The sequence below is a fragment of the Schistocerca serialis genome, chromosome 4, assembly GCF_023864345.2.
Source record: "Schistocerca serialis cubense isolate TAMUIC-IGC-003099 chromosome 4, iqSchSeri2.2, whole genome shotgun sequence".
NCBI lineage: Eukaryota > Metazoa > Arthropoda > Insecta > Orthoptera > Acrididae > Schistocerca > Schistocerca serialis.
In genome coordinates, this window is record NC_064641.1 from 489,493,529 (window position 1) to 489,516,660 (window position 23,132).

The window sequence follows — 23,132 nt, forward strand, 5'->3', positions numbered from 1 at the left end:
CGGTGATTTCATGATATTTTTTCCAGCCACCCTCCACAATATTAGGCGGTCCCTGACCGTCGCAAGTGGTATACCTGATACTGGTTTAGCTGTAGCTGTTCCTTCGCCTTTAAACTTCACAGATACATCACCAACAGTCGAGACGGGCAGCTGTAGAAGGGTTTAAATGTCCCTGACTCATATATTACAATCGTGACATTCAAATAACTGGTCCATGTTCGAAGCCGCTGAGCTCCCTTACCGACGCATTTTCTGCTGTTACAACTTTTGTACTGAAAACACAATCCTTCCCACCTCCTTTTATACTGGTGGCTCTACGTCTTGTGACATCTAGTGGTCAGTTCCATATCACATATGGATGTTCGGATACTTCTGATCGTCGTCATTGTAGCACAGGCTGTATACTTCTGATCGGATAATGTGTATCACGTCGTCATTGTAGAACAGGCGGAAAAGGAAATCCTCTAAAATTATAAAATTTGCCACTAAGGATGCAACCAATGATATTCGCATGTTCTTGTAGTCTGTAGAATTTGTAAATTCAGAAAAAAGTCTGGAGGGATCAGACAGCAAGTGTGCAAGAATTTCAAACGGAGAGGGGAATATCCACCCGAGCGTTCCAGCGTGGAGCCAGCACTGTCGATGAAGCTGTTCTGGCCATAAGAATAATACGGCTGCTGCATTTTGCTGTCTGCTGATTGTTCTGTACTCTGTACCTTCTTTTAACATCTCAGAGTTTCGCACACGCATTGCTGTGGTAACAGAATTTTCTTACACGTTGTCGCGGAGTGACAAATTCATTTCACGCAGACGGATCTTTTTTGTAGAGTCTAAACTGACTCATATGCTGATATTGCAGTACTCCGTAAGACGTTGAACTGCTTTTTCTTCCATTCATATCGTGTGACAGTTCATCAGTAACTGAATTCCCGTTACTTTTATTACTGCTCACACAAGAAGACGGAGCTTCTGGGTCTTATTCTAGCCGGCCGCGGTGACCGAGCGGTTCTAGGCGCTTCAGTCCGGAACCGCGAGACTGCTACGGTCGCAGGTTCGAATCCTGCCTCGGCCATGGATGTGTGTGATGTCCTTAGGTTAGTTAGATTTAAGTAGTTCCGAGTTCTAGAGGACTGATGACCTCAGACGTTAAATGCCATAGTGCTCAGAGCCATTTGAACCATTTCTTCTTCTAAGTTATCTCAAATCTCTATCACTTCTTCGTTTTTCATTTTTTCACACATCTTCCGACTGGATTCATTATGCTTGGGCCCAGAGCCATCAGATATCGATTAAAAGTTAATGTATGGACGGCATTTGGAGGTGTTGGTTGCAGGTCACAGCAATGTATTGGCGGTCAGATACGCTTTACAGTCGGTTAATATTTATTTGCTATGGCCAGTACCACCCATATTATTTGCCTTTGATATGTACTCACATCCTTCAATACGAAGACTAGTTTATAAGAGCAGATAATTGTTACTTTGACGATAACATGTCTTTTGCGTAGGTAGGACATTTTTTGAGATTTCAGACTTAACATGACAATAGTTGTAAAGCTGAATAATGATTGTTTAAAATAGATGAATACAAATATGCAGTCAAAAGGTGGTAATTTCTCTCAAAGATTCTATTAAAAGTCGTACACACAGAGGTCATCGTCCCATCTGGAGTGACATTATAGATGGCAATTGCTCTCTGAAATAGCATTTTTGCGGCAGTTTCATTCTGCCACAACGTTATCACCTTAACGTTGGGTTCTCATAGTAGATCATTATTCTATTTCACAGCACCAGTACAATAAAGGAACACCCAAACTACGAGCTTGCATCGTCTCTGGTACCTGGTGACTCTCCCCTGTTGCCTGGGAAGGCTGATGGTAGTGTTTGCTGCGGCTCTTGTGCCTGCATGGGTACTGTCTCCTAGCTTTAGTCCCAGCCCTAAACTCTTGGTAAAGTTCCTCCTGTTTAACGGCTGTGGATAAAATCACCCAAAATTTGTGATGATACAACCGGAAGCGGTAGAGTGATGGATTAGTATCTGAATCCTACACCACCTTCCATTTTTCTGTGTGACAGTTGTGGAGCTCGCCTCATCGTACACAAAAGGGGACAGGGAGTGAGCTTCTTCAGAGCTGGAGCATGGCGCACCATGTGTAGCGATTCCCGTCGTATAACACTGCCCCTGGAAAAATATCCTCAGGGCCAGAGCTCGTTTGTCTTGATAACCCTGAGGTCGGTGTTCAGTGAGCCGCCTGGTGGCCAACCGCGGCTTTGCTCGTTAATCACAGCCTGCGGAGTTTGCATCCTGCTAGCTGATACTCCGTACACAACGACCAGCACGCGTTACCCTAGAATACTGGGGTGCGTTCATCGAAAGCCCGCAGTGACTCATTACATTCCGTGGTAATCGCACATTTCAAGTAAGGATAACAAATATTTTTATTTTTTCCAATATCTGTCACAGCGGCGATAACAGCCATTAGTTTGTGGCGATTATTTTCGGATCATCCAAACCATAGCCTTAAACGTAAATGGAATCATATAGTGCATCAGTGAACACATGAGTAATAAATGTTCATATTCGTCGTTAGTCATCATAACATGAATACAAAATGTGAAACATCATGCGAGTTTATAAAATGGCTTCCTTCCAGTCGAACGATTGGATGATAACACTTTGGTTTAAGACTAGGGTTTGGAAAGGTCGTAATGATACAAAACTAGTCACCACAAAGAAATAACTATTATCGCAGTTGTGACGGATATTGGAAGAAATAAACATATTGCTATCCTCCATGGTGGGACTTCATAGAGGAAAGGAATTCATCAATCAGTGGCAAGTCCAATCCGTAGATTTATCGTTGAACCACATTTCAACTATTAAACAGCTATATTGGGTGCCTTGAAATCGTGTCACACAGATCTGTCAAGCTTTTGACCACAGATGTTATTATACGACTTTAGGACGCACATTACCCGATTCTGACTCAACAACTCCAATGCAATCAAACTAGGTTTAATAGAAAGTAGTTTGTCAGGATTTTGCAGACATAGTGAACAACGAAGATTTCGGCCACGCGAAATCCAAACCCCGCTTTTCTCACGTACGTTGTGAAAGCCATCGCTCAAGGCAGCCTGATGCATTATACTGGACGCATAAAAAGTAGGGCTGAATGAATGGTCACGTGTTTGTCTGACTTCAGAAAAGCTTTTGACTAAAAAACCATATCAACACTTATTAATGAAAGTATTTTCATGTGGGGTATCAAACTAAATTTGCAGCTGGATTGAGAATTCATTGCTTGGGAGAACAAAAGATTGTTATCATGCATGGAGGGTCACCGATAGATGGTTCTGTATCTGAAGGAGTGTTCCAGCGAAGTGTCTTACAGGTTATATGTTTTAAGAAGCTTTTGACAACAGTGACTAATCATGCAACACCGCCGTTCCACAATTGGCATTACTCAACTCATACACATATCTGGGTTTAGGAATTTGTGGTGGAAGAAAGATCTGAAGATGACAGTATAGTCTGCTGAAACCAGTTTTCTTAAATAAAAATTATTTATGCAATCTTGGCTGTTGAATGATTTTTAAAAATTAAACAGATCGCCCTTCAATTCTTTCAAAATGAGAAAATACAATTAATTCGTGGGGATATGAAACGGAACGCTCTCATAGACTCCATTGCAGATAAAGCAGGCGAAAGACATCGGTTCTTTGCTGGGATATTGAGAAAATTCATTCAGTTTGCAAAGCAGATTATTTATAAGACACTTGTATAGTTCGTCCTGGAAGATTTTTAAGTATGAGGGAAGTATGTCAAAAAATGCTTACAGGGAGTGCTGAACGCGTATAAAGTAGGGCAGCACAAATGTTTGTCTGTGTCACGGGAGATAATTACGAAAATACCGAAAAACATGAACTGGCAGACGCTTTAAGATCGACCCTAAGTTCGCCCCGAATAACTATTTACCAGCTTTCAAGAAATAGTGTTAGGGAGGGAACTAGGAAAATAATTCAGCACTCTATATATCGCACTTTACAGATCGCTAAGCTACGATAGGTCAGCACGCACAAATGTATTTAAGAAATCATTCTCGCTTCTTCCAATTCTCGAGCAGAATGAGAAGAAACATAAATATGTGGTACGAGCGAAAATCTTCTTCTCTGCGCTTCACAGTGGTTTTCAGAGTATGAATGTAAAAATTTCGATCTATTCATAGGGCTTGCCACCTTCCTCACAAGTTTAAACTGCAGGTGTTGGGCAAAAATTTGAAAACACGACGACAGGCGCATACTCGAACACAAATGCAGATGCTAGCCAAGCCCGCAGCTTGAGTTATTGTATTTTACCGCGAACGGAACTTGTACTCAAAACGTTGCAGGTGTCAGGCGTGGTGAGAACAGTGTTTTGTGAAGCCGTGAGCGCAATATGTCGGAGCTAAGTAAATTATAGCGTGGGTAAATTACACAGGCCAGCGATGGAAAACCTTTTTTGCTGAAAATACCTTACTCTTATGTATGAACATCAACAAAAGCAAAACGAGGATAATGGAATGTAGTCGAATTAAGTCGGGTGATGCTGAGGGAATTAGATTAGGAAATGACACACTTAAAGTAGTAAAGGAGTTTTGCTATTTGGGGAGCAAAATAACTGATGACGGTCGAAGTAGAGAGGATATAAAATGTAGACTGGCAATGGGAAGGAAAGCGTTTTTGAAGAAGAGAGATTTGTTAACATCGAATATAGATTTAAGTGTCAGGAAGTCGTTTCTGAAAGTATTTGTATGGAGTGTAGCCATGTATGGAAGTGAAACATGGACGATAAATAGTTGGGACAAGAAGAGAATAGAAGCTTTCGAAATGTGGTGCTACAGAAGAACGCTGAAGATTAGATGAGTAGATCACATAATTAATGAGGAAGTATTGAATAGGATTGGGGAAAAGAGAAGTTTGTGGCACAACTTGACCAGAAGAAGGGATCGGTTGGTAGGACATGGTCTGAGGCGTCAAGGTATCACCAATTTAGTATTGGAGGGCATCGTGGAGGCTAAAAATCGTAGAGGGAGAACGAGAGATGAATACACTAAGCAGATTCAGAAGGATGTAGGTTGCAGTAGGTACTAGGAGATGAAGCAGCTTGCACAGGATAGAGTAGCATGGAGAGCTGCATCAAACCAGTCTCAGGACTGAAGACCACAACAACAACAACAACGTGTTTTTAGGGTGAGAAATCCAAATAAGATACTTAAAAAATGTTACCCACCATTTCTTCACATTTTACAGTTAAATGTATTAAATTAAGCGGTTTTTTAAAGAATTTAACAGCTTTTATGTATCGTTAAAATAATTTGAAAAGGAGATGTAATGAATGTAGATGACGTTGGTAGCACTGCTCAAAAACATTTGCTGGCAAAAAGAAAGGTCGATTCTATTTTAGTGTTAACAGATGGTGTTTTGCTTACTGTCAACCTAACCTTACTTTACCATTTCCTGTACATGTACCCAGTACAATGTCTAATCGCGGTTGTAAAAATTCTGCTAATTATTTTTGTTACATTTGTGGTGAATTGGTGAAAAAAAACACCAAACAAACATTACAGAGTTCGTGAAAAAAGTTTATCTATCACACTTTGGATCTGAATATGGTGATCAAGATAAATTTTGGGCGCCACATAAGGTATGTTACGTGTGTGTTGAAGATCTGAGAAAATGGTCCCAAAAGGAGAAAACAGGCTTTCGATTTGCTATTCCTATGATGTGGAGGGAGCCAAGAAATTATTCTGATGATATTACTGGTCATAATTCGAAAAACAAAAAGGTAATAAGCTACCCTAACCTTCCGTCCGCCATCTGACCATTAGGGCAAGGTGTGGATTTGCCGTTTCCTGAACCACCAAAAGATTTCAATTCTATTCCAGCAGAAGTATTTTCTGATGTACGATATGATTTAGATGAGCCAGATGATGATGAATTCCATTGTAATAAGATACAGAAAGTCTAGAGCCCAAATTGTTTACTCAGACCGAGTTTAACGATTTGCCTAGGGATCTGGGCTTAACGAAAGAAGAAACTGAATTGCTTGGCTCCAGATTAAAAGAAAAGAACTTGTTGGCAGTTGGAACCAGCATATACATGTATACAAAGAGAGAGCAGCAATTTTCCAAGTTTTTCAACGAGAAGGTTATTTAGTGTACTGCTCAGACATTCCCAGTCTGATGAATGAGTTTGCTATTGAATACAAAAAGGAAGACTGGAGGCTATTTTAGTGATTCATCCAAAACTACTTTAAAGGCTGTTTTATTACACAATGATAACATGTATGCGCCTATACCTGTTGGACATTCTGTACATATGAAAAAAGCTGTGAAAACCTAGAAATGGTGCTAAATAAAATAGGCTATTCTGCTCATGGTTGGATGATAATTGGCGATCTACGAGTAAGAGTAACATGCATGCTCCTTGGTCAGCAAGGTGGCTTTACCAAATTGCCATGTTTCTTGTGTGAATGGGGCAGTAGGGCTAGCAATCAACCCTGGTGCAGAAAGAACTGGCCTGTGAGGAAGTCTTTAAAACCTGGTGACAAGAATATTCTACGCAAAAACTTTGTAGATCCAAAAAACGTACTCCAACCACCCCTACATATAAAGCTAGGCCTAATGAAACAGTTTGTAGTTTCTTTGCCTAAAGATGGACCATATTTTAAGTATCTCTGCCAAAAGTTTCCATACCTTTTAGAACTTAAACTAGAAGAAGGTGTCTTTGTCGGACCTGACATTAGAAAATTGATGTTTGATGTTAACTTTGAATCCACAATGACCTTAAATGAGAAAGAAGCACGGCTATCGCTCAAGCAAGTCGTTACAAAGTTCTTAGGACATGAAAAAGACCCAGAATATGTAACTAACATAGAGACAATATTAAAGAAGTTTAAACCTTTAGGATCTTTAATGAGCCTTAAAGTTCACTTTTTGAGCAGTCACCTTGATTACTTCCCGGACAATATGGAAGATGTTAGTGAGGAGCAAGGAAAGCGTTTTCACCAGGACATTAAAGTGATGGAAGAACGCTACGAAGGCCGCTGGAACACCAACATGACGGGGGGCTCCTGTTGGTCACTTCACCGAAAAGTTCAGCAAGCGACTCATCGCAGATAGAGGTACACAAGAAGCTTCAACGAAAAAAGAGAAAGAAAATACAAACCAATTCCAGCTGACAAGTGAAACTTCTATTAACAAATATCATTCCAGAATGAGTTTTTCACTCTGCAGCGCAGTGTGCGCTGATATGAAACTTCCTGACTGATTAAAACTGTATGCCGTACCGAAATTCAAACTCGGGACCTTTGCCTTTCGCGGGCAAGTTCTCTACCATCTGAGCTACCCAAGCACGACTCACGCCCCGTCCTCACAGCTTTACTTCTGACAGTACCTCGTCTCCTACCTTCCAAGCTTTACAGAAGTTCTCCTGCGAACCTTCCAGAACTAACAGTGCTGAAAGAAAGGATATTGCGGAGACATAGCTTAGCCACAGCCTTGCTAGTTCTGCAAGGTTCGCAGGAGAGCTTCTGTAAAGTTTGGAAGGTAGGAAACGATGTACTGGCAGAAGTAAAGCCGTGAGGACGGGGCGTGAGTCGTGCTCGGGTAGCTCAGATGGTAGCCGGCACGGTAGCTCAGCGTGTTCGGTCAGAGGGTTAGCTGCCCTCTGTAATAAAAAAAAAACTGAGTTAATGGATCAACGACGAACTTAAACGGATGTCCTGTGACGTTCGCCCCGAGTAGATGCCACGAACAAAAACGAACAAAATTAGATTAGAACAAAAAAAGATGGTAGAGAACTTAACTTGCCCGCGAAAGGCAAAGGTCCCGAGTTCGAGTCTCGGTCCGGCACCCAGTTTCAATCTCCCAGGAAGTTTCAACACATATCATTGTTTTAGATAGCTTACTGCAAATACAGCCCATGCTTATGTTGTAGCAAAGCGTTTCGTTAATTTCCCCGTTTACCGTATAGCATAGGACTTTTATACTGTACAATAAAAAGCATGTTGTTCGAAAACTATGGGTGATACAATCAAACTAAGGTTAGATTTGGATTCAGCTCATAAAAATCTATAAAGTTAGCTATCAAAGTAAAAAAGTTTTTCAAAAAAAAGTTTTGGTTGCCCGTGTTTTGGTGCTAGTGTGGTGCGTGATTCCGTAACCAAGGGAGCCGAGGTGTTTGGTATTTTAAGAGGCACCGTATCGCATACAGGGAACACGGCAGGACATCAGCCGCTATGTCACAACGCGACAACAGTGTGTGTTGAGTGATCGTGACAAACGGTCATAGAGGACTGTTACAAAAAAATAAGGGGACGGCAGCTGTAAAAGTCACTGCAGAACTACATATAGCACTCTTGAAAACCAAAACAAAACGAAGGGAGCCGGGAATTGCAGGCGAGCTGGAATTGCACAACCACCCATCAGCGGTGCAAATGCCCGTAACAGGAAAACATGGAGCCGCATACATAAAACCCGGGTTGTTGATCAGTGGGAGAAAGTCACTACGCCGGATGTGTCTTGTTTCACACTGTTCTCAATTTCTGGTCGTACTTACGTCACAAGAATGAATCATGGCGGGGCTTCGGTGATGATTTGGCAGCCGTTTCGTGGTATTCCGTGCGCCCCGTGGTTACTCTGCAAGATCGCTTCACTGCCAAGGATTACACGACCCTTCTGGCTGATCAGATCCAGACCACAGTACAGTGTTTGTTTCCCAGTAGTGGTGCTGTGTTCCAAGACGCCAGGGACCCTGTTCACACAGCTCGCATCGTCCAAGGTTGGTCTTGTGAGCACGAGGATGAATTGTTGCATCTCCCCTGGCCACTAAACTCACCAGATGTCAACGTTATTGAGCCTTTGTGGTCTGCTCTGGACAGTAGCGTGCGTGATCCCTATCAGCTTCCATCGTCATTATCAGAACTTGCAACTACAGTACTGGCCATTAAAATTGCTACACCACGAAGATGACGTGCTACAGGCACGAAATTTAACCGACAGGAAGAAGATGCTGTGATGTGCAAATGAGTAGCTTTTCAGAGCATTCACACAATGTTGGCGCCGGTGGCGACACCTACAACGTGCTGACATGAGGAAAGTTTCCACCGATTTCTCATACACAAACAGCAGGTGACCAGCGTTGCCTGGTGAAACGTTGTTGTGATGCCTCGTGTAAGGAGGAGAGATGCGTACCATCACGTTTCCGACTTTGATAAAGGTCGTATTGTAGCCTATCGCGATTGCGGTTTATCATATCGTGACATTGCTGTTAGCGTTGGTCGAGATCCAATGACTGTTAGCAGAATATGGAATCTGTGGGTTCAGGAGGTTAATACGGAACGCCGTGCTGGATCCCAACGGCCTCGTATCACTAGCAGTCGAGATGAGAGGCATCTTATCAGCATGGCTGTAACGGATCGTACAGCCACGTCTCGATCCCTGAGTCAACAGATGGGGACGTTTGCAAGACAACCACCATCTACACGAACAGTTCGACGACGTTTGCAGCAGAATGGACTATCAGCTCGGAGATCATTGTTGCGGTTACCCTTGACGCTGCATCACAGACAGGATCGCCTGCGATGGCGTACTCAACGACGAATCTGGGTGCACGAATGGCAAAACGTCATTTTTTCGGATGAATTCAGGTTCTGTTTACAGCATCATGATTGTCGCATCCGTGTTTGGCGACATCGCGGTGAACGCACATTGGAAGCGTGTATTCGTCATCGCCATACTGGCATATCACCCGGCGTGATGGTATGGGGTGCTATTGGTTACACGTCTCGGTCACCTCTTGTTCGCACTGACGGCACTTTGAACAGTGGACGTTACATCTGAGATGTGTTACGACCCGTGGCTCTACCCTTCATTCTATCCTTGAGAAATCCTACATTTCAGCAGGATAAAGCACGACCGCATGTTGCAGGTCCTATACGGAGTAGGTATCTTGCTTTTATTACTTCCGTGTACACAACTACATAATGAATGTTACTTGAAGGTTACATTTAGAGGTTTCCTCACAAATGATGTTGTAAAAGTCGACCATCAATTGCACTGCATTTTGCGAACAGCTGCTGTGTCGCTGATCTGAGCTCATCGTACAGTTCTTTATTTGAGAACACGGATGTAAAACACGAGTGAAAAGTTCCTCCTTTGTGAAGTGCGCATTGAAATGGTTAGTAAAGAGATCACTACGTAGCCTAGTGTCATTTTGGTTGTATTCGTGAGTGTTGGTGAAGAACAACATTCGACTGTGATTTTCTGACATCTGTATGTCGGATACGGTCTAGAAAAGGGCATATGTTCATTTCAAGTCTTTTGTTCCGATTCACCAATACTATCAGCCCTAAAAGCATTTACCCTCACTCCTGACTCACTGTATATGAATCTTAGGACCAAATTACGAACAACTGAAGTCCTGAAGCACACATCATATCGCGTGTGGAAACTGTTCTCGTTATTTAAACACGAGTAGACGAATGAACCATTTTATTAAATGTACGTATGTCATTCTGTACTCCTGTATAAAATTGACAAAGGTTTCAGATAGTTACCAGTTTGGAAATTCTGGAAATTCTGACATAGCAGAACTTAATATATTACAGCTTCCTATATACAGTGATATGCGGTGTAAGAAATCAGTAAAAGGTGGTCCTCCTTACTGCATTATGCAGTCTTGCCTACTATTTTCATGTCGTGAGCGAAAATAGGTAGCAGGCCCTGTTCACACGATTCGTTTTCTTTCCTAGTTTAGTCTGTGTTATAAGATTCTACATTGCCTTAGTGGCTACGTAACATTTGTGTTTCTTCCATTTATTCCTTATTCACTGAAATCGTAAGAAATAAGAAAATTATAATGACAGTTTAAGCCAAAACAAAACATGTAGCTTACATTCCTTTCTCTCTTTCCAGGGACGTGAAACCAGACAACATACTTCTCAACGAGGAGGGTAAGCGACATAATAAAAAGATTTTCAACAATATATTTGCTTCTCATAAGTAGTTCTCATATTACGTTAGTGTTAAGTATCGGTAATGTACTCAGTTGGTTCCATTATCTTCTGCTGTATGCTAAATAAGTGTTGTAGTGTTAGGTTAAAAAGTCAGAATGCGTAGTACAGTAAAGAGCAATAATTCATCATTTTGGCTCTACCACAAGGACTAAATTTACGACACGTAGTTTTCAATGACCCAGTAGGGAAGAATTTATCCAATCAGTCACTGCGTATTTATGGCAAAAGACGGGTAAAAAGTGAACATCTGTTTCATGGAAAAGCTATCTTTAATTTCGTTGCTGCGTCTGCCTTCACCCACTACCGGTACACGTTTCTTTTTAATCATTTTAATTGTCACTAACGACATTTTTGCTGCAATTTTGTAGTTAAACTATGTAGGGACGTGTAGCGCAATATAGCAGAACGAAAATAAAACTAAAATTCTTTTATAAAGGAATCGTGATTACCGATATGCAAAAAGTATCTTAAGGAAGTAGAGGCGAAAGTGACCGTATGGGACTAAATCACAGCAAATGGGGATTAGAAACGGAGCAGACGGAGACCACATGTTTACGAGATAAGAAGCATCCCACAGTTATTAAAATTCATCACTTACAGAGGCCGTAATGACAGTTGATGTATGAACTGAACCACCGGAAAGATAAACAAGTAAGTTAAACTGTACTAAATTTAAGCTATAATAAAGCAAGTGAAAAAAAAAATACGTTGTAAATACTTCCGCAACAAGACATTCTCTCTTTCGTCCACTCACTGTGGTTTCTATGAAATGTGCTGCTGTTTGAGGCGCTTTGCTTCGTGGATGATCTATTGCGGTCGTGACAGGCGTTGCGTGACCCGAGTGGAAACGTTTTCTCATGATGCAGCCACGCCCAGGTGATATGATCATCCCAGAAATATAGCTACGACATATTACCGTAGCGCCAATTTTGCTGTGTGACGTCTTTGTCAGCGTTAGCTTCACACCTCCGGTGACGAAGTTCACTTACCAGACTAGTCGTTTCACCTGTAAGCGCTGTCGTTGAAAAAGCATGCCTTGCTTTAGTACACGGACAACAACCTTTTCTCTTCCACGAAACCGTAAACTGCGGCGGTATGTGCTAAATAGTAAGATAAAAGAAAGACTAACGTTCCTGTGTGAATGAAAAACAAAATGGAAATGAAAGAAAAAAGATATTCTCGTAAATTCATAGCCTCAACTAGTATCTTCTCCCACATCAAACGTTTATCCCCAAAATTCGACTTTACTTTAAATTCCAGTAGAGAATGGAAAAATCTTAATATGAGTAAGCAAACAGACTTTAAATTTCGCGCCGGCTGTGGTGGCCGAGCGGTTCTAGGCGCTTCAGTCTGGAACCGCGCGACCGCTACGGTCGCAGGTTCGAATCCTGTCTCGGGCATGGATGTGTGTGATGTCCTTAGGTTAGTTAGGTTTAATTAGTTCTAAGTTCTGGGGGACTGCTGACCTCCCCTGTTAAGTCCCATAGGGCTCAGAGCCATTTGAACAATTTTTTTTTAAATTTCGCGTTATTACGTACGGTGCTCCCCCCTCTTGTATGAGATCCTGTTGATACAGATTACTTTATATATCCACCGAGAAGGGAGAATTACTCGGTTTCATGAATAGAGGAACAAACTTCTATAATTTTCCTACGAACAAACGTAATTACATGTTCCTTTAAAAACATGCCTCTAGACTTACGCTTTCATTGTCTGTCCCTGATGAAAAAGAAAATCAAAGTTATAATGATTTTATGTTGGTACTGGTCATCTTTTGCAACCTCTACTGCAGGTTGTGTTTGTCTTTTAAGCCACACATATTATAAAAATGTATCTATGTATGTACGTCCCAAACCTACTACCAAACCACTGGACAGCTTACAACCAAAGTTCGTACACATACTACTTACTGTTTGGAAAGAATCGCTAAAACCACCTACCTGTCAAAGGGTTAGTACCCTACTACACGCAAATTCCAAGACTCCATTCATCAATATTTCAGAATGAGAGCACTAGTTACTTGCAACAAATATTCCACTCAATTTCAAACTTTTAAAAAACTTTTCTTGTTGGCAACGTCCACAAAACGATGAAAGCAAAAAATTTTATTGCTTACTACATTTTCGCTATTCATGCATTAAAAACTGCCGCATCAGGCATGATGGCTCTGAGCACTATGGGACTTAACATCTATGGTCATCAGTCCCCTAGAACTTAGAACTACTTAAATCTAACGACATCACACAACACCCAGTCTTCACGAGGCGGAGAAAATCCCTGACCCCGCCGGGAATCGAACCAGGGAACCCGGGCGTGGGAAGCAAAAACGCTACCGCACGACCACGACAGGCATGATGATTTAATGTGTAACTTCTATGCTAGACTCTATTCGCGAAGAATTTCGCATATACCGCTGACTGTAACAGCAAAATTAAAATCATGGTATGACACATAGTTTAGGAGACATTACGTCGTAAACAGTGAGATGCCTGGAAAACTGCCGCATCGTGAATGACATTTAAATTTATTACTTGTATGCTACTAATTCTAAACGCAACACATTTCGCATACAGTATCCACATACACTCCTGGAAATTGAAATAAGAACACCGTGAATTCATTGTCCCAGGAAGGGGAAACTTTATTGACACATTCCTGGGGTCAGATACATCACATGATCACACTGACAGAACCACAGGCACATAGACACAGGCAACAGAGCATGCACAATGTCGGCACTAGTACAGTGTATATCCACCTTTCGCAGCAATGCAGGCTGCTATTCTCCCATGGAGACGATCGTAGAGATGCTGGATGTAGTCCTGTGGAACGGCTTGCCATGCCATTTCCACCTGGCGCCTCAGTTGGACCAGCGTTCGTGCTGGACGTGCAGACCGCGTGAGACGACGCTTCATCCAGTCCCAAACATGCTCAATGGGGGACAGATCCGGAGATCTTGCTGGCCAGGGTAGTTGACTTACACCTTCTAGAGCACGGGATACATGCGGACGTGCATTGTCCTGTTGGAACAGCAAGTTCCCTTGCCGGTCTAGGAATGGTAGAACGATGGGTTCGATGACGGTTTGGATGTACCGTGCACTATTCAGTGTCCCCTCGACGATCACCAGTGGTGTACGGCCAGTGTAGGAGATCACTCCCCACACCATGATGCCGGGTGTTGGCCCTGTGTGCCTCGGTCGTATGCAGTCCTGATTGTGGGCTCACCTGCACGGCGCCAAACACGCATACGACCATCATTGGCACCAAGGCAGAAGCGACTCTCATCGCTGAAGACGACACGTCTCCATTCGTCCCTCCATTCACGCCTGTCGCGACACCACTGGAGGCGGGCTGCACGATGTTGGGGCGTGAGCGGAAGACGGCCTAACGGTGTGCGGGACCGTAGCCCAGCTTCATGGAGACGGTTGCGAATGGTCCTCGCCGATACCCCAGGAGCAACAGTGTCCCTAATTTGCTGGGAAGTGGCGGTGCAGTCCCCTACGGCACTGCGTAGGATCCTACGGTCTTGGCGTGCATCCGTGCGTCGCTGCGGTCCGGTCCCAGGTCGACGGGCACGTGCACCTTCCGACGACCACTGGCGACAACATCGATGTACTGTGGAGACCTCACGCCCGACGTGTTGAGCAATTCGGCGGTACGTCCACCCGGCCTCCCGCATGCCCACTATACGCCCTCGCTCAAAGTCCGTCAACTGCACATACGGTTCACGTCCACGCTGTCGCGGCATGCTACCAGTGTTAAAGACTGCGATGGAGCTCCGTATGCCACGGCAAACTGGCTGACACTGACGGCGGCGGTGCACAAATGCTGCGCAGCTAGCGCCATTCGACGGCCAACACCGCGGTTCCTAGTGTGTCCGCTGTGCCGTGCGTGTGATCATTGCTTGTACAGCCCTCTCGCAGTGTCCGGAGCAAGTATGGTGGGTCTGACACACCGGTGTCAATGTGTTCTTTTTTCCATTTCCAGGAGTGTATGTCACTGAATATACCTACAAAATTATTACGACGAGAACATTGAACTACGTGAAATTGAATGTGGAGAGCAAAATTCGGTAGACATGCAGGTGAAATATGTACACGGATACGTGCGAAATATGTTAAATATGTGTGAAACCGATATGACATATGCGTAAGTGGGCTGAACTGCAGATAAAAAAACCCTCATAAGCCCCTGGATGATATCAACTCAATTTGGTACCCACATTACTTACTATCTGGAAAGAAGTATTCTGTGGGTAAGAGCCAGCAGCCACATTTTGGGGTGGGAGTAATAATGTGGAAAAAGAACGGGTGGAAGAAGAAATGGAGAGACAGAGAGGGGAAGGGGTGTGATGGACAACGATTTGGAAGAGGAGGAGGAAGTGCACAGAGAAAGGAAAGTGGTGGAGATGGGCGGAGGTAGTGGAAGGAGACAGAATGGACAAGAGGAGTTGGACCTAGAGTGCGCTGGAGGACTGGAAAAAGGGGCAGGAGTAGATAGATAGAGTGGGGAGGAGAAGATGGACAGAGATAGAAGGGAAAAGCAGATGGAGAGAGTGTGAAGTATAGAGGAGGTGGGCAGAGAGGGAGAAGGAGAAGGAGATTGACAGAGAGGGGGCTGGAGGAGAAGGACAGAGGGTAAAGGAGCTGATGGACTAGTAGAATCTGCAAACTGATTGGTGGCGTTAATAGAAATTTAGTTAACTGCTCTACATTTATACAGAAAGAAAGCATCACATGATATTTATCCTGTCTGATTTACAACATTGTAGTACATCCAGATTTGACGGAAAAAGTCATTTTCTGACCAACGTTTTCGATACACTCCTCCTTATAGCCAGCTGACAGACACATTCAGGGTATTCGTGACTATCGAACTCTGAAATCGTTTGAGAAATGTCATCCAAACAAATACTCTAGTTGAGCACTGTCATGTTTTGCAACCAGGTATGCCAGCTACTGTTTAACGTATATTTTTCTTTTTTATTGTTTCATGTTGATTTTGCCAATCTGTACTGAAGCGCCTAGAACCACTCGGCCACAGCGGCCGTTTGGTTTACTGACCAATGTTTTCACTCTATTCCTCACTATGATTCTGCCGATAATATTTCCGTTTGCTACTGAATGTTCTATCGAGTTCATTTCTTATTGATGTTTAATGCAGTTATGTGAGCTGACGGTGTAGAACTTGTAGGTAAGGAACAAGTAATCGGAATTCTCTTTCTTACTATGTTTGCTGTTGGACACTAGCATGAAACCTGTACAAAGTTGTGGTACTAGTTGAGTAGCGTGTTACAAAAAGGTATTTTCGCGCAGGAAGAACAGGAAATTGAATTCGGCTGAAAGATTTATAGATTTGTAGCTTGAGACAGCTGTACTCAAGAAACCAGAATCCATTATCTTTTTGACGTACTCAAATGAAATGAGAATACATAATTCGAGTATTACATTATGAAACTAATTACATCAATGGAAAGAGCCGAGTTCTAGACACTTAGAGAATACGAATACGGCCCGATAGACACTACACTACACTACAATAATGTCACACTTCTTATAAAAATGAATTCCAATCGGTAACTGTGGCCGAGCGGTTCTAGGCGCTTCAGTCCGGAACAGCGCGCCTGCTACGGTCGCAGGTTCGAATCCTGCCTCGGGCATGGATGTGCGTGATGTCCTTAGGTTAGTTAGGTTTAAATAGTTCTAAGTTCTATGGGACTGATGACCTCAGATGTTGAGTCCCATAGTGCTCAGAGCCATTTTAACCATTTGCAGACGGGATTTAAATGTGGGTAAGAGGGAGCGTGATGACATTCCCATCGTGCCAGACGTCCAGGTATGTGGTGAAATCTGCTGCCAATGGGACATCACTGAACCACTTTATACCTCACATGAACATATGAGCTTTGGCCTAACAGAAAATACGACAAAACTGAATATTTACGGTTACAAAAGGCGCCTGAATACAGCAAATTTTTACGAAACCCGACATCTGGGTGTTCAAAGATTCCTCAGAACGTAATTAATACTTGTTTTATACGGCACGGTAGAAACTGAGAACATACAATTTACAAGTTAAATTGCATAGCCTTTACATTCAGGTATGTGTTTATATTCGGGCAATCACATGACGTAAGATAAACCAATTCATTTCCAAGCAGTTGTTGGACAAGAATCGTATTGCTCCGTGTAATTCTCTTTCAAGTTCAGTCACCGTTTCTCCATAAGATTAGTAGCTGTTGCAGAACATTCTTTGAGGAACATCGTTATTAACGTCTTGGAAGACTGGGAATATTCTGAAACTGTCCAGGTAGTGAAAAGTGGAAGACAAAAGAAGAGTAGTCAACGTCAAAAAAGTAAGAAGTGCACGATTGCACTCTCAAATGAATATGTAAATATAGACTGTAGCCATACTGAAGCAACAAGGGAAACGACTTGCAAAGCAGGATGTTTGTGTTTAAATGTTCTTACTTATTCTTTCAGAGACAGCATGAATATAAGTACGACAAAAGTTTTACAGTATAATTTTACACTACTATACATGTGAGTGTACTTGCCTAAAAGATACAGAGTGAAAGAAGACGATAAAAGCAAAAACCTGTCATGTTCTCATATTATATGAGAGAAGAAGGAGTCTGAGGGATTTCTGTGTGTGCCTCAACGTTCAGAAAAGTGAAAAGTAGGTCTGATTTTACTTGTAGCCGATACAAAAGGCTTGTACTCTGTAAATACTTGTCTCAACAGGATATATTTATTTCATATCAATGGTCGGCAATGTAAACCTCGTAACTCCACCTGTCTGTGAAAACTCGTAATTACAGTAACCAGTAACTCCGTAATCAAAGGGACATTTGAAAGCGCATGGATTTATTTAATCTGTTAATAACTAGGCTACTACTATACAGTTCCACATGTAGCAACTATCTGTATCACTTAACATTATTTTTTAAGAAGCAGTTTTTGTTTCCCCTGCGAAATCAATGAAAAGGAATTACGAGGTTTTCATTGCCTACCATCGATATGTACTTGCTCAGGCCTGTCCGGAGTCAGATAAAGGCGTTTTGTCGAAAGAGGTAAGCTACAGGGTGTGCTACTCAAGTAGAATTGAAGAGGACAAACTCGCAAGCTGCGGGAGAGGGATGAACGCAGACACAATTCATTAAGGACATACACATTACTCTAGAAGTAAAATTAAGCAGTCGTATTTTCCACCAGAGTTAAATCCTTAGAAAATTCATGGTAGGAGCAGTGCTTTCGAGCTGAACAAGTGTTGCTCGGTTGATCTCTTTCAAAGTGTAAATATGTGTTCTACAAACATTTCAACATGGGCTTGGAAATCCTCGTGCTGGTAGTTGCTAAACCTGTGCACACTTTGTTGCAGTGTCAGCTCACGATGTGGAATTAAAAAATAATTTAAGAACAGATTATAGGTTGCACAAAAAGGGTAAAAATGTAAAGGTTGTCATTTATGAACTCGACTAATGTGCAGTACTCATAAATCAGCTGACAGAAGCAGTTACAGATTGTGTTATGTGTTGTTATCTGAGAAACAATGAGGAGAAAGTGAACTACAGAACAGCAGGTATTTGTGTTGCAAGCTTGGTGGGAACATGACAGTACGTTTGTGATTTTTCTATAGAACGATGCAATGTTTCGTGCAGTCCCCTGCTAAACGTCAAACAAAGCCCTCCAGAGAGTACGGGACAGCAACAACAAGCCTTACGAAAGACCCAGAAAAAGCTTTAATGAAGACCATATGGTCCTACTGTATATCAAGGCATAAATGAAGTTCATCCGGGCACGGCTAAAAAACTATGCGAGTTGTACGCAACTTACTGTTTCTCACGGAACGACGAAGCGACTTTGAAGGTGAGTGTCTACTGGGATTCTACAAATCCCCATGTGGCGATGGAGACAGAGTTAAACTCTCCTGGCGCGAGTGTATGGCCTTTGTATTTTCAGCGCTACGCTAATTGCGCCTTATTCTATAACGATAATTCTATAAATTACATAGACTGCCTCAAGAAGCGTTGTTAGAACTGAAAAGTAGTGCTATTTTTGAACAATTGCAGCCGGTTGAGAAGCAAGCAGGAACGCCCCTCCATTATTCGGTTATTATGAGAGTGTTTATAAACGAAAACTTTGATGAATGGATTGGCAGGCGGGGTGTTACTGAATGGCCCTCACGATCCTCAGATGCGACAGACATGTATTCTTTTAATCTGGGGCATGCTAAAAGATGAAGTTTACCCTGCCAAGAATGCTGAAGTTGGGCGTTTGAAGGAAGGAATCCACCTAGAATTTGAAAACCTACAGTCCCAGAAGACTTACAAAGAAATTTGTAAAACAGTGTTGAAAACATTAAATGTTTTGTCATAACAGCGTGGAGACTACTTTGAGCATCTTTTTTGTAGGTTCATGGTTCTCTGCATGTATATCTGTGTTTATAGTCTGCACTCCATGATATTGTATAAAGACAAGTCGTTGTTTAACGTTCTTACCGAAATCCAGGAAAGTTCTTTTACTTTAAATTTTTACGCAATACTCTAATGAACTGCTTTTAATATTAAAATATTAGGTAGGCCATCTCCATCCGAATGTTCATTAGAGTATTGTGTAAAAGTTTACAGCAAGTAACCTTTCGAGATTTTTGGTGTGTGTGTGTGTGTGTGTGTGTGTGTGTGTGTGTGTGTGTGTGTGGGTGGGTGGGTGGGTAGAATATATGGAGGCGAAACGTAGTTAGCAAAAATCCATAGTAGTTCTCTACCGATTTACTTGATTTTTACGCGTTACTGTATGAAACGGAACTTTTTTTTTTTAATGTAACATAGTGAATGTAGAAAGAGGAAACGTTGTTAGGAAAAATTAAAGGACAATATACATCTTTTCTGTTAAGACCAACTGAGGCGAAGAAAGTACTCTGTTGTGCGCTGCTGCGAAAATCTGCTGTTTTCTCTTTCTCGCAGTCAATTACAGCTACGATAGCAAGCTACGATAGCAGGGCATTTAAATCATTAGACAAATTGTTTCTTCCACATAACAATGTTTCTCATTACGTATATTTGTAAAGAAAATTGTATGTAGATCGATGTTGGTTTTCTTCCTTTCCTAGCACTCGTTTTCCACAGAAAACAGGAAAGATTCATTTATGACTCATCGCGTTATGATTGGAATATTTTCGCGGAATTTGAATTTGCAACAACAATAAACGAGGCCCTGGGTCAGACAGAGAGATGAATGGGAGATGGAGGCCGGAAGGGGGAAGAAATGGACATAGAGTGGGGGCAACAGGAGATTAAGAGAGAGTGGGGCAAGGAGGAGAAAGAAAAAGAGAGTGGAGGAGAAGATGGATTGAACGAGGGAATAGGAGGAGATCAGCATGTTACCTAGTTGCTATAGCAGTTGCGAAGCATTACCAGGTTCCCTAGTAAATTTCTATTTTCATTTGTTTAGTGTTATTACGCTCCGGCCGGAGTGGACGAGCGGTTTTAGGCGCTACAGTCTGGAACTGCGCTACCGCTACAGTCGCAGGTTCGAATTCTGCCTCGAGCATGGATGTGTGTGATGTCCTTAGGTTAGTTCGGTTTAAGTAGTTCTAAGTTCTAGGGGACTGATGACCTCAGAAGTTAAGTCCCGTAGCGTAGCCATTTGAACCATTTGTTATTACGCCAAAAGCATATTTGCGAACTGCTTGTGGTCCACCCCTCTATAGCAAGGTGGCTGGTAGCAGGTTTATCCTCAAATTTCCGTTCGAGATTTACTTAGATTCTGGTACATGCTGAAGACGGTTTCATTGGTTTTGTGGTGGCATTTAGAGAAATCGCAAAAGCGCTAGGAGCAGGTAACCCCCAACCCCAACCTGAGCTGCAGAACTCCTACTGTGAGAAATGGCGTGTGCATCGACTCGCTCAGCACCTGGAAATAAGAGGAAGGCGGGTCCGCGGCGAGACGCGGCCTGCCCCCGGCGCCACGGCGTCGCGACGCCGGACGGCCGTCCCCCGGCGCCGGCGCAGCCTGGCAGGGGGTTGGGGCGGGGGTCTGGGGGAGGGGAGGAGGCGGCCGCCTGTTGCCGACCTGGGCTGTGTAGCCCGTACTGCTAGCCTGACTGGACCATCCGCTTTAATCCGCAGCCGCGCCCAAGCCCGTAACGTCTGCTCAGTCTGACGGCGAGCTTAAGTTCCCAGCCCGAAAACGGCAGCCTCCCTGATCTAATAACTGCCACAGGTACGACCTTTGTCATATCAGTCGCTTAGACTAGCGCACGATTGGATTACGGCTCTGAAAGTGACCTCTAAATTCTGTACCGTATGTTCTCCCTATTGTCGGCCAGTTAGAGAGTAATAGCTATTCGTTAATTTCGTTCATCATTGTCATTGTAGAAAGGTTATTCAAAAAATATCTTACAACTATCATCGTAGGATAGTTTGTTTTATATGACATTAGGGAGAGGTTTACTATATTCTGGTTCAAAAAATCGATTGTTTTAAAGCTGCATTTTTCGAAACCTTACAGGATGTTAGAAACCACCCCTGAAACGGTTTTTCCGAATATGGAACGGAATTGTTTATTCGCGGTTGAACAAAAAAATGCACCTGCCTGAAATCGGACTTTTTCACGCTCCAGTTTTTTTTTTTTTTTTTTCTTTCGGAGGACGAGTTTTTGTACCGGAGCTTGGGTGGAAACACACAAAATTCAAATGAAAGTTTGAACGTGTGTGTTTGGAAGTTAAGCACTTGCATTCTGGTGCGCAGACTGTAGAGATTGCGACTTTCCTGGCAGTGAGCAGCTTCAACGAAGGGTATTCAGCAATTTTGAAGACCATGAGAACGATGGACGTCACCCTGGGACTCTATTCGACGCAATTCGCCAAGCATTCAGACGACCGCCGGATTCAAGGGGCCGAAAACCACTTGTCACAGGCCGTACGAGCGGCTCTGGAGCAGTGCAGGATGGCCCTGATCGAGCAGAATGCCCTCTGTGGGGAAGAGGAAGGACTAGTTTATGGACCCGGAATAGGAGATTGAAAGTACGTTGCATAATATTGCATTTATATGTAGTAAAAACTTTAAACGCGTTTTTCTCGAAATGACGTTTTTTTTTATCGCGTGGTTTGATAAATTCAAATATACTGAAACGGTTGGCATGATTCTTTGTTTCCGACGAAGCTAACTAAATTGTCTAGGAGTTGTACCACTTTTATTCCCATTTATGAACTATAAATATTTTTACTTGGCGAAGAAGTCGTAAAGTCGATGAAGACAACCCTATTTTTTTTCAAATGGCCGCCATTTTGTTTCCTACGGTCCAAATAACTTAAGCGAGGCACAACTGCTAAAGAATCTTATATTCTTCACTAACGTCAACTTAATTTTGATTTCAGACGAGCCAGCTGACCTGTGACATACCGCGCGTGGAGGTCTACATCGAAAGTTTGTTTCGTTCCGACGGCACTTCCGCCTTTGCTCTTCGACATTTCCGGTCGAAAAAATTCCAGTTTGTAGAGGAAATATCAATAAACATTTAGACCACATTTGACACTGATATCTGTAACACTGTAACACTTAACTGGACCCACCACTTACCACGTAGCCTCCTAAAGCGACGAATCCCGTAAATATTGATAAAATTTTTTTCCTTATGAGAGTATTGGAGGGCAATTTGTTTTATTTGTTAAAACCTACTCATAAGCAAGAATGGCATAAAATATATTTTTTTATTCAAGACAACAGTCTTAGCTGTTATCTTCGGGTCTTAAACACTTTTTGGTAGTAAAACATGTTCATTTTACGCTGAACCTGATGCACGAGATGTTAAGTGGATAAAAGCTCAGCATATGTGACACAGTCAAGGTCTTTGGGGCACTAGTTTGTGTTACATTGAAGGCTAGGACGTAAGCTGATACTCCAGAAGTCTTATCAGTGTACTTGATATATCGTTATCTGTTCTTCAACACGTGCTGCCCCTGTACCACCTATTAGTTACAACGCTATCTTATAGCCTGCATTACAAAAATAAATAAATAAGTAAATAAATAAAGGTTTAAGACCTGAAGATGACAGCTAAGACTGTTGAAACTGG

General features: G+C 42.6%; 1 protein-coding gene across 1 annotated transcript in view; it reads left to right on the forward strand.

The window, feature by feature from the left end:
* The window catches only part of LOC126473909 (serine/threonine-protein kinase 32A), a 622,586-nt gene that overhangs the window by 441,168 nt on the left and 158,286 nt on the right, over positions 1–23,132 (forward strand). The window contains exon 5 of the mRNA XM_050101255.1: positions 10,955–10,992. Within this exon, the coding sequence (XP_049957212.1) occupies positions 10,955–10,992 (38 nt within the window). The remainder of the gene's footprint in view (positions 1–10,954; positions 10,993–23,132) is intronic.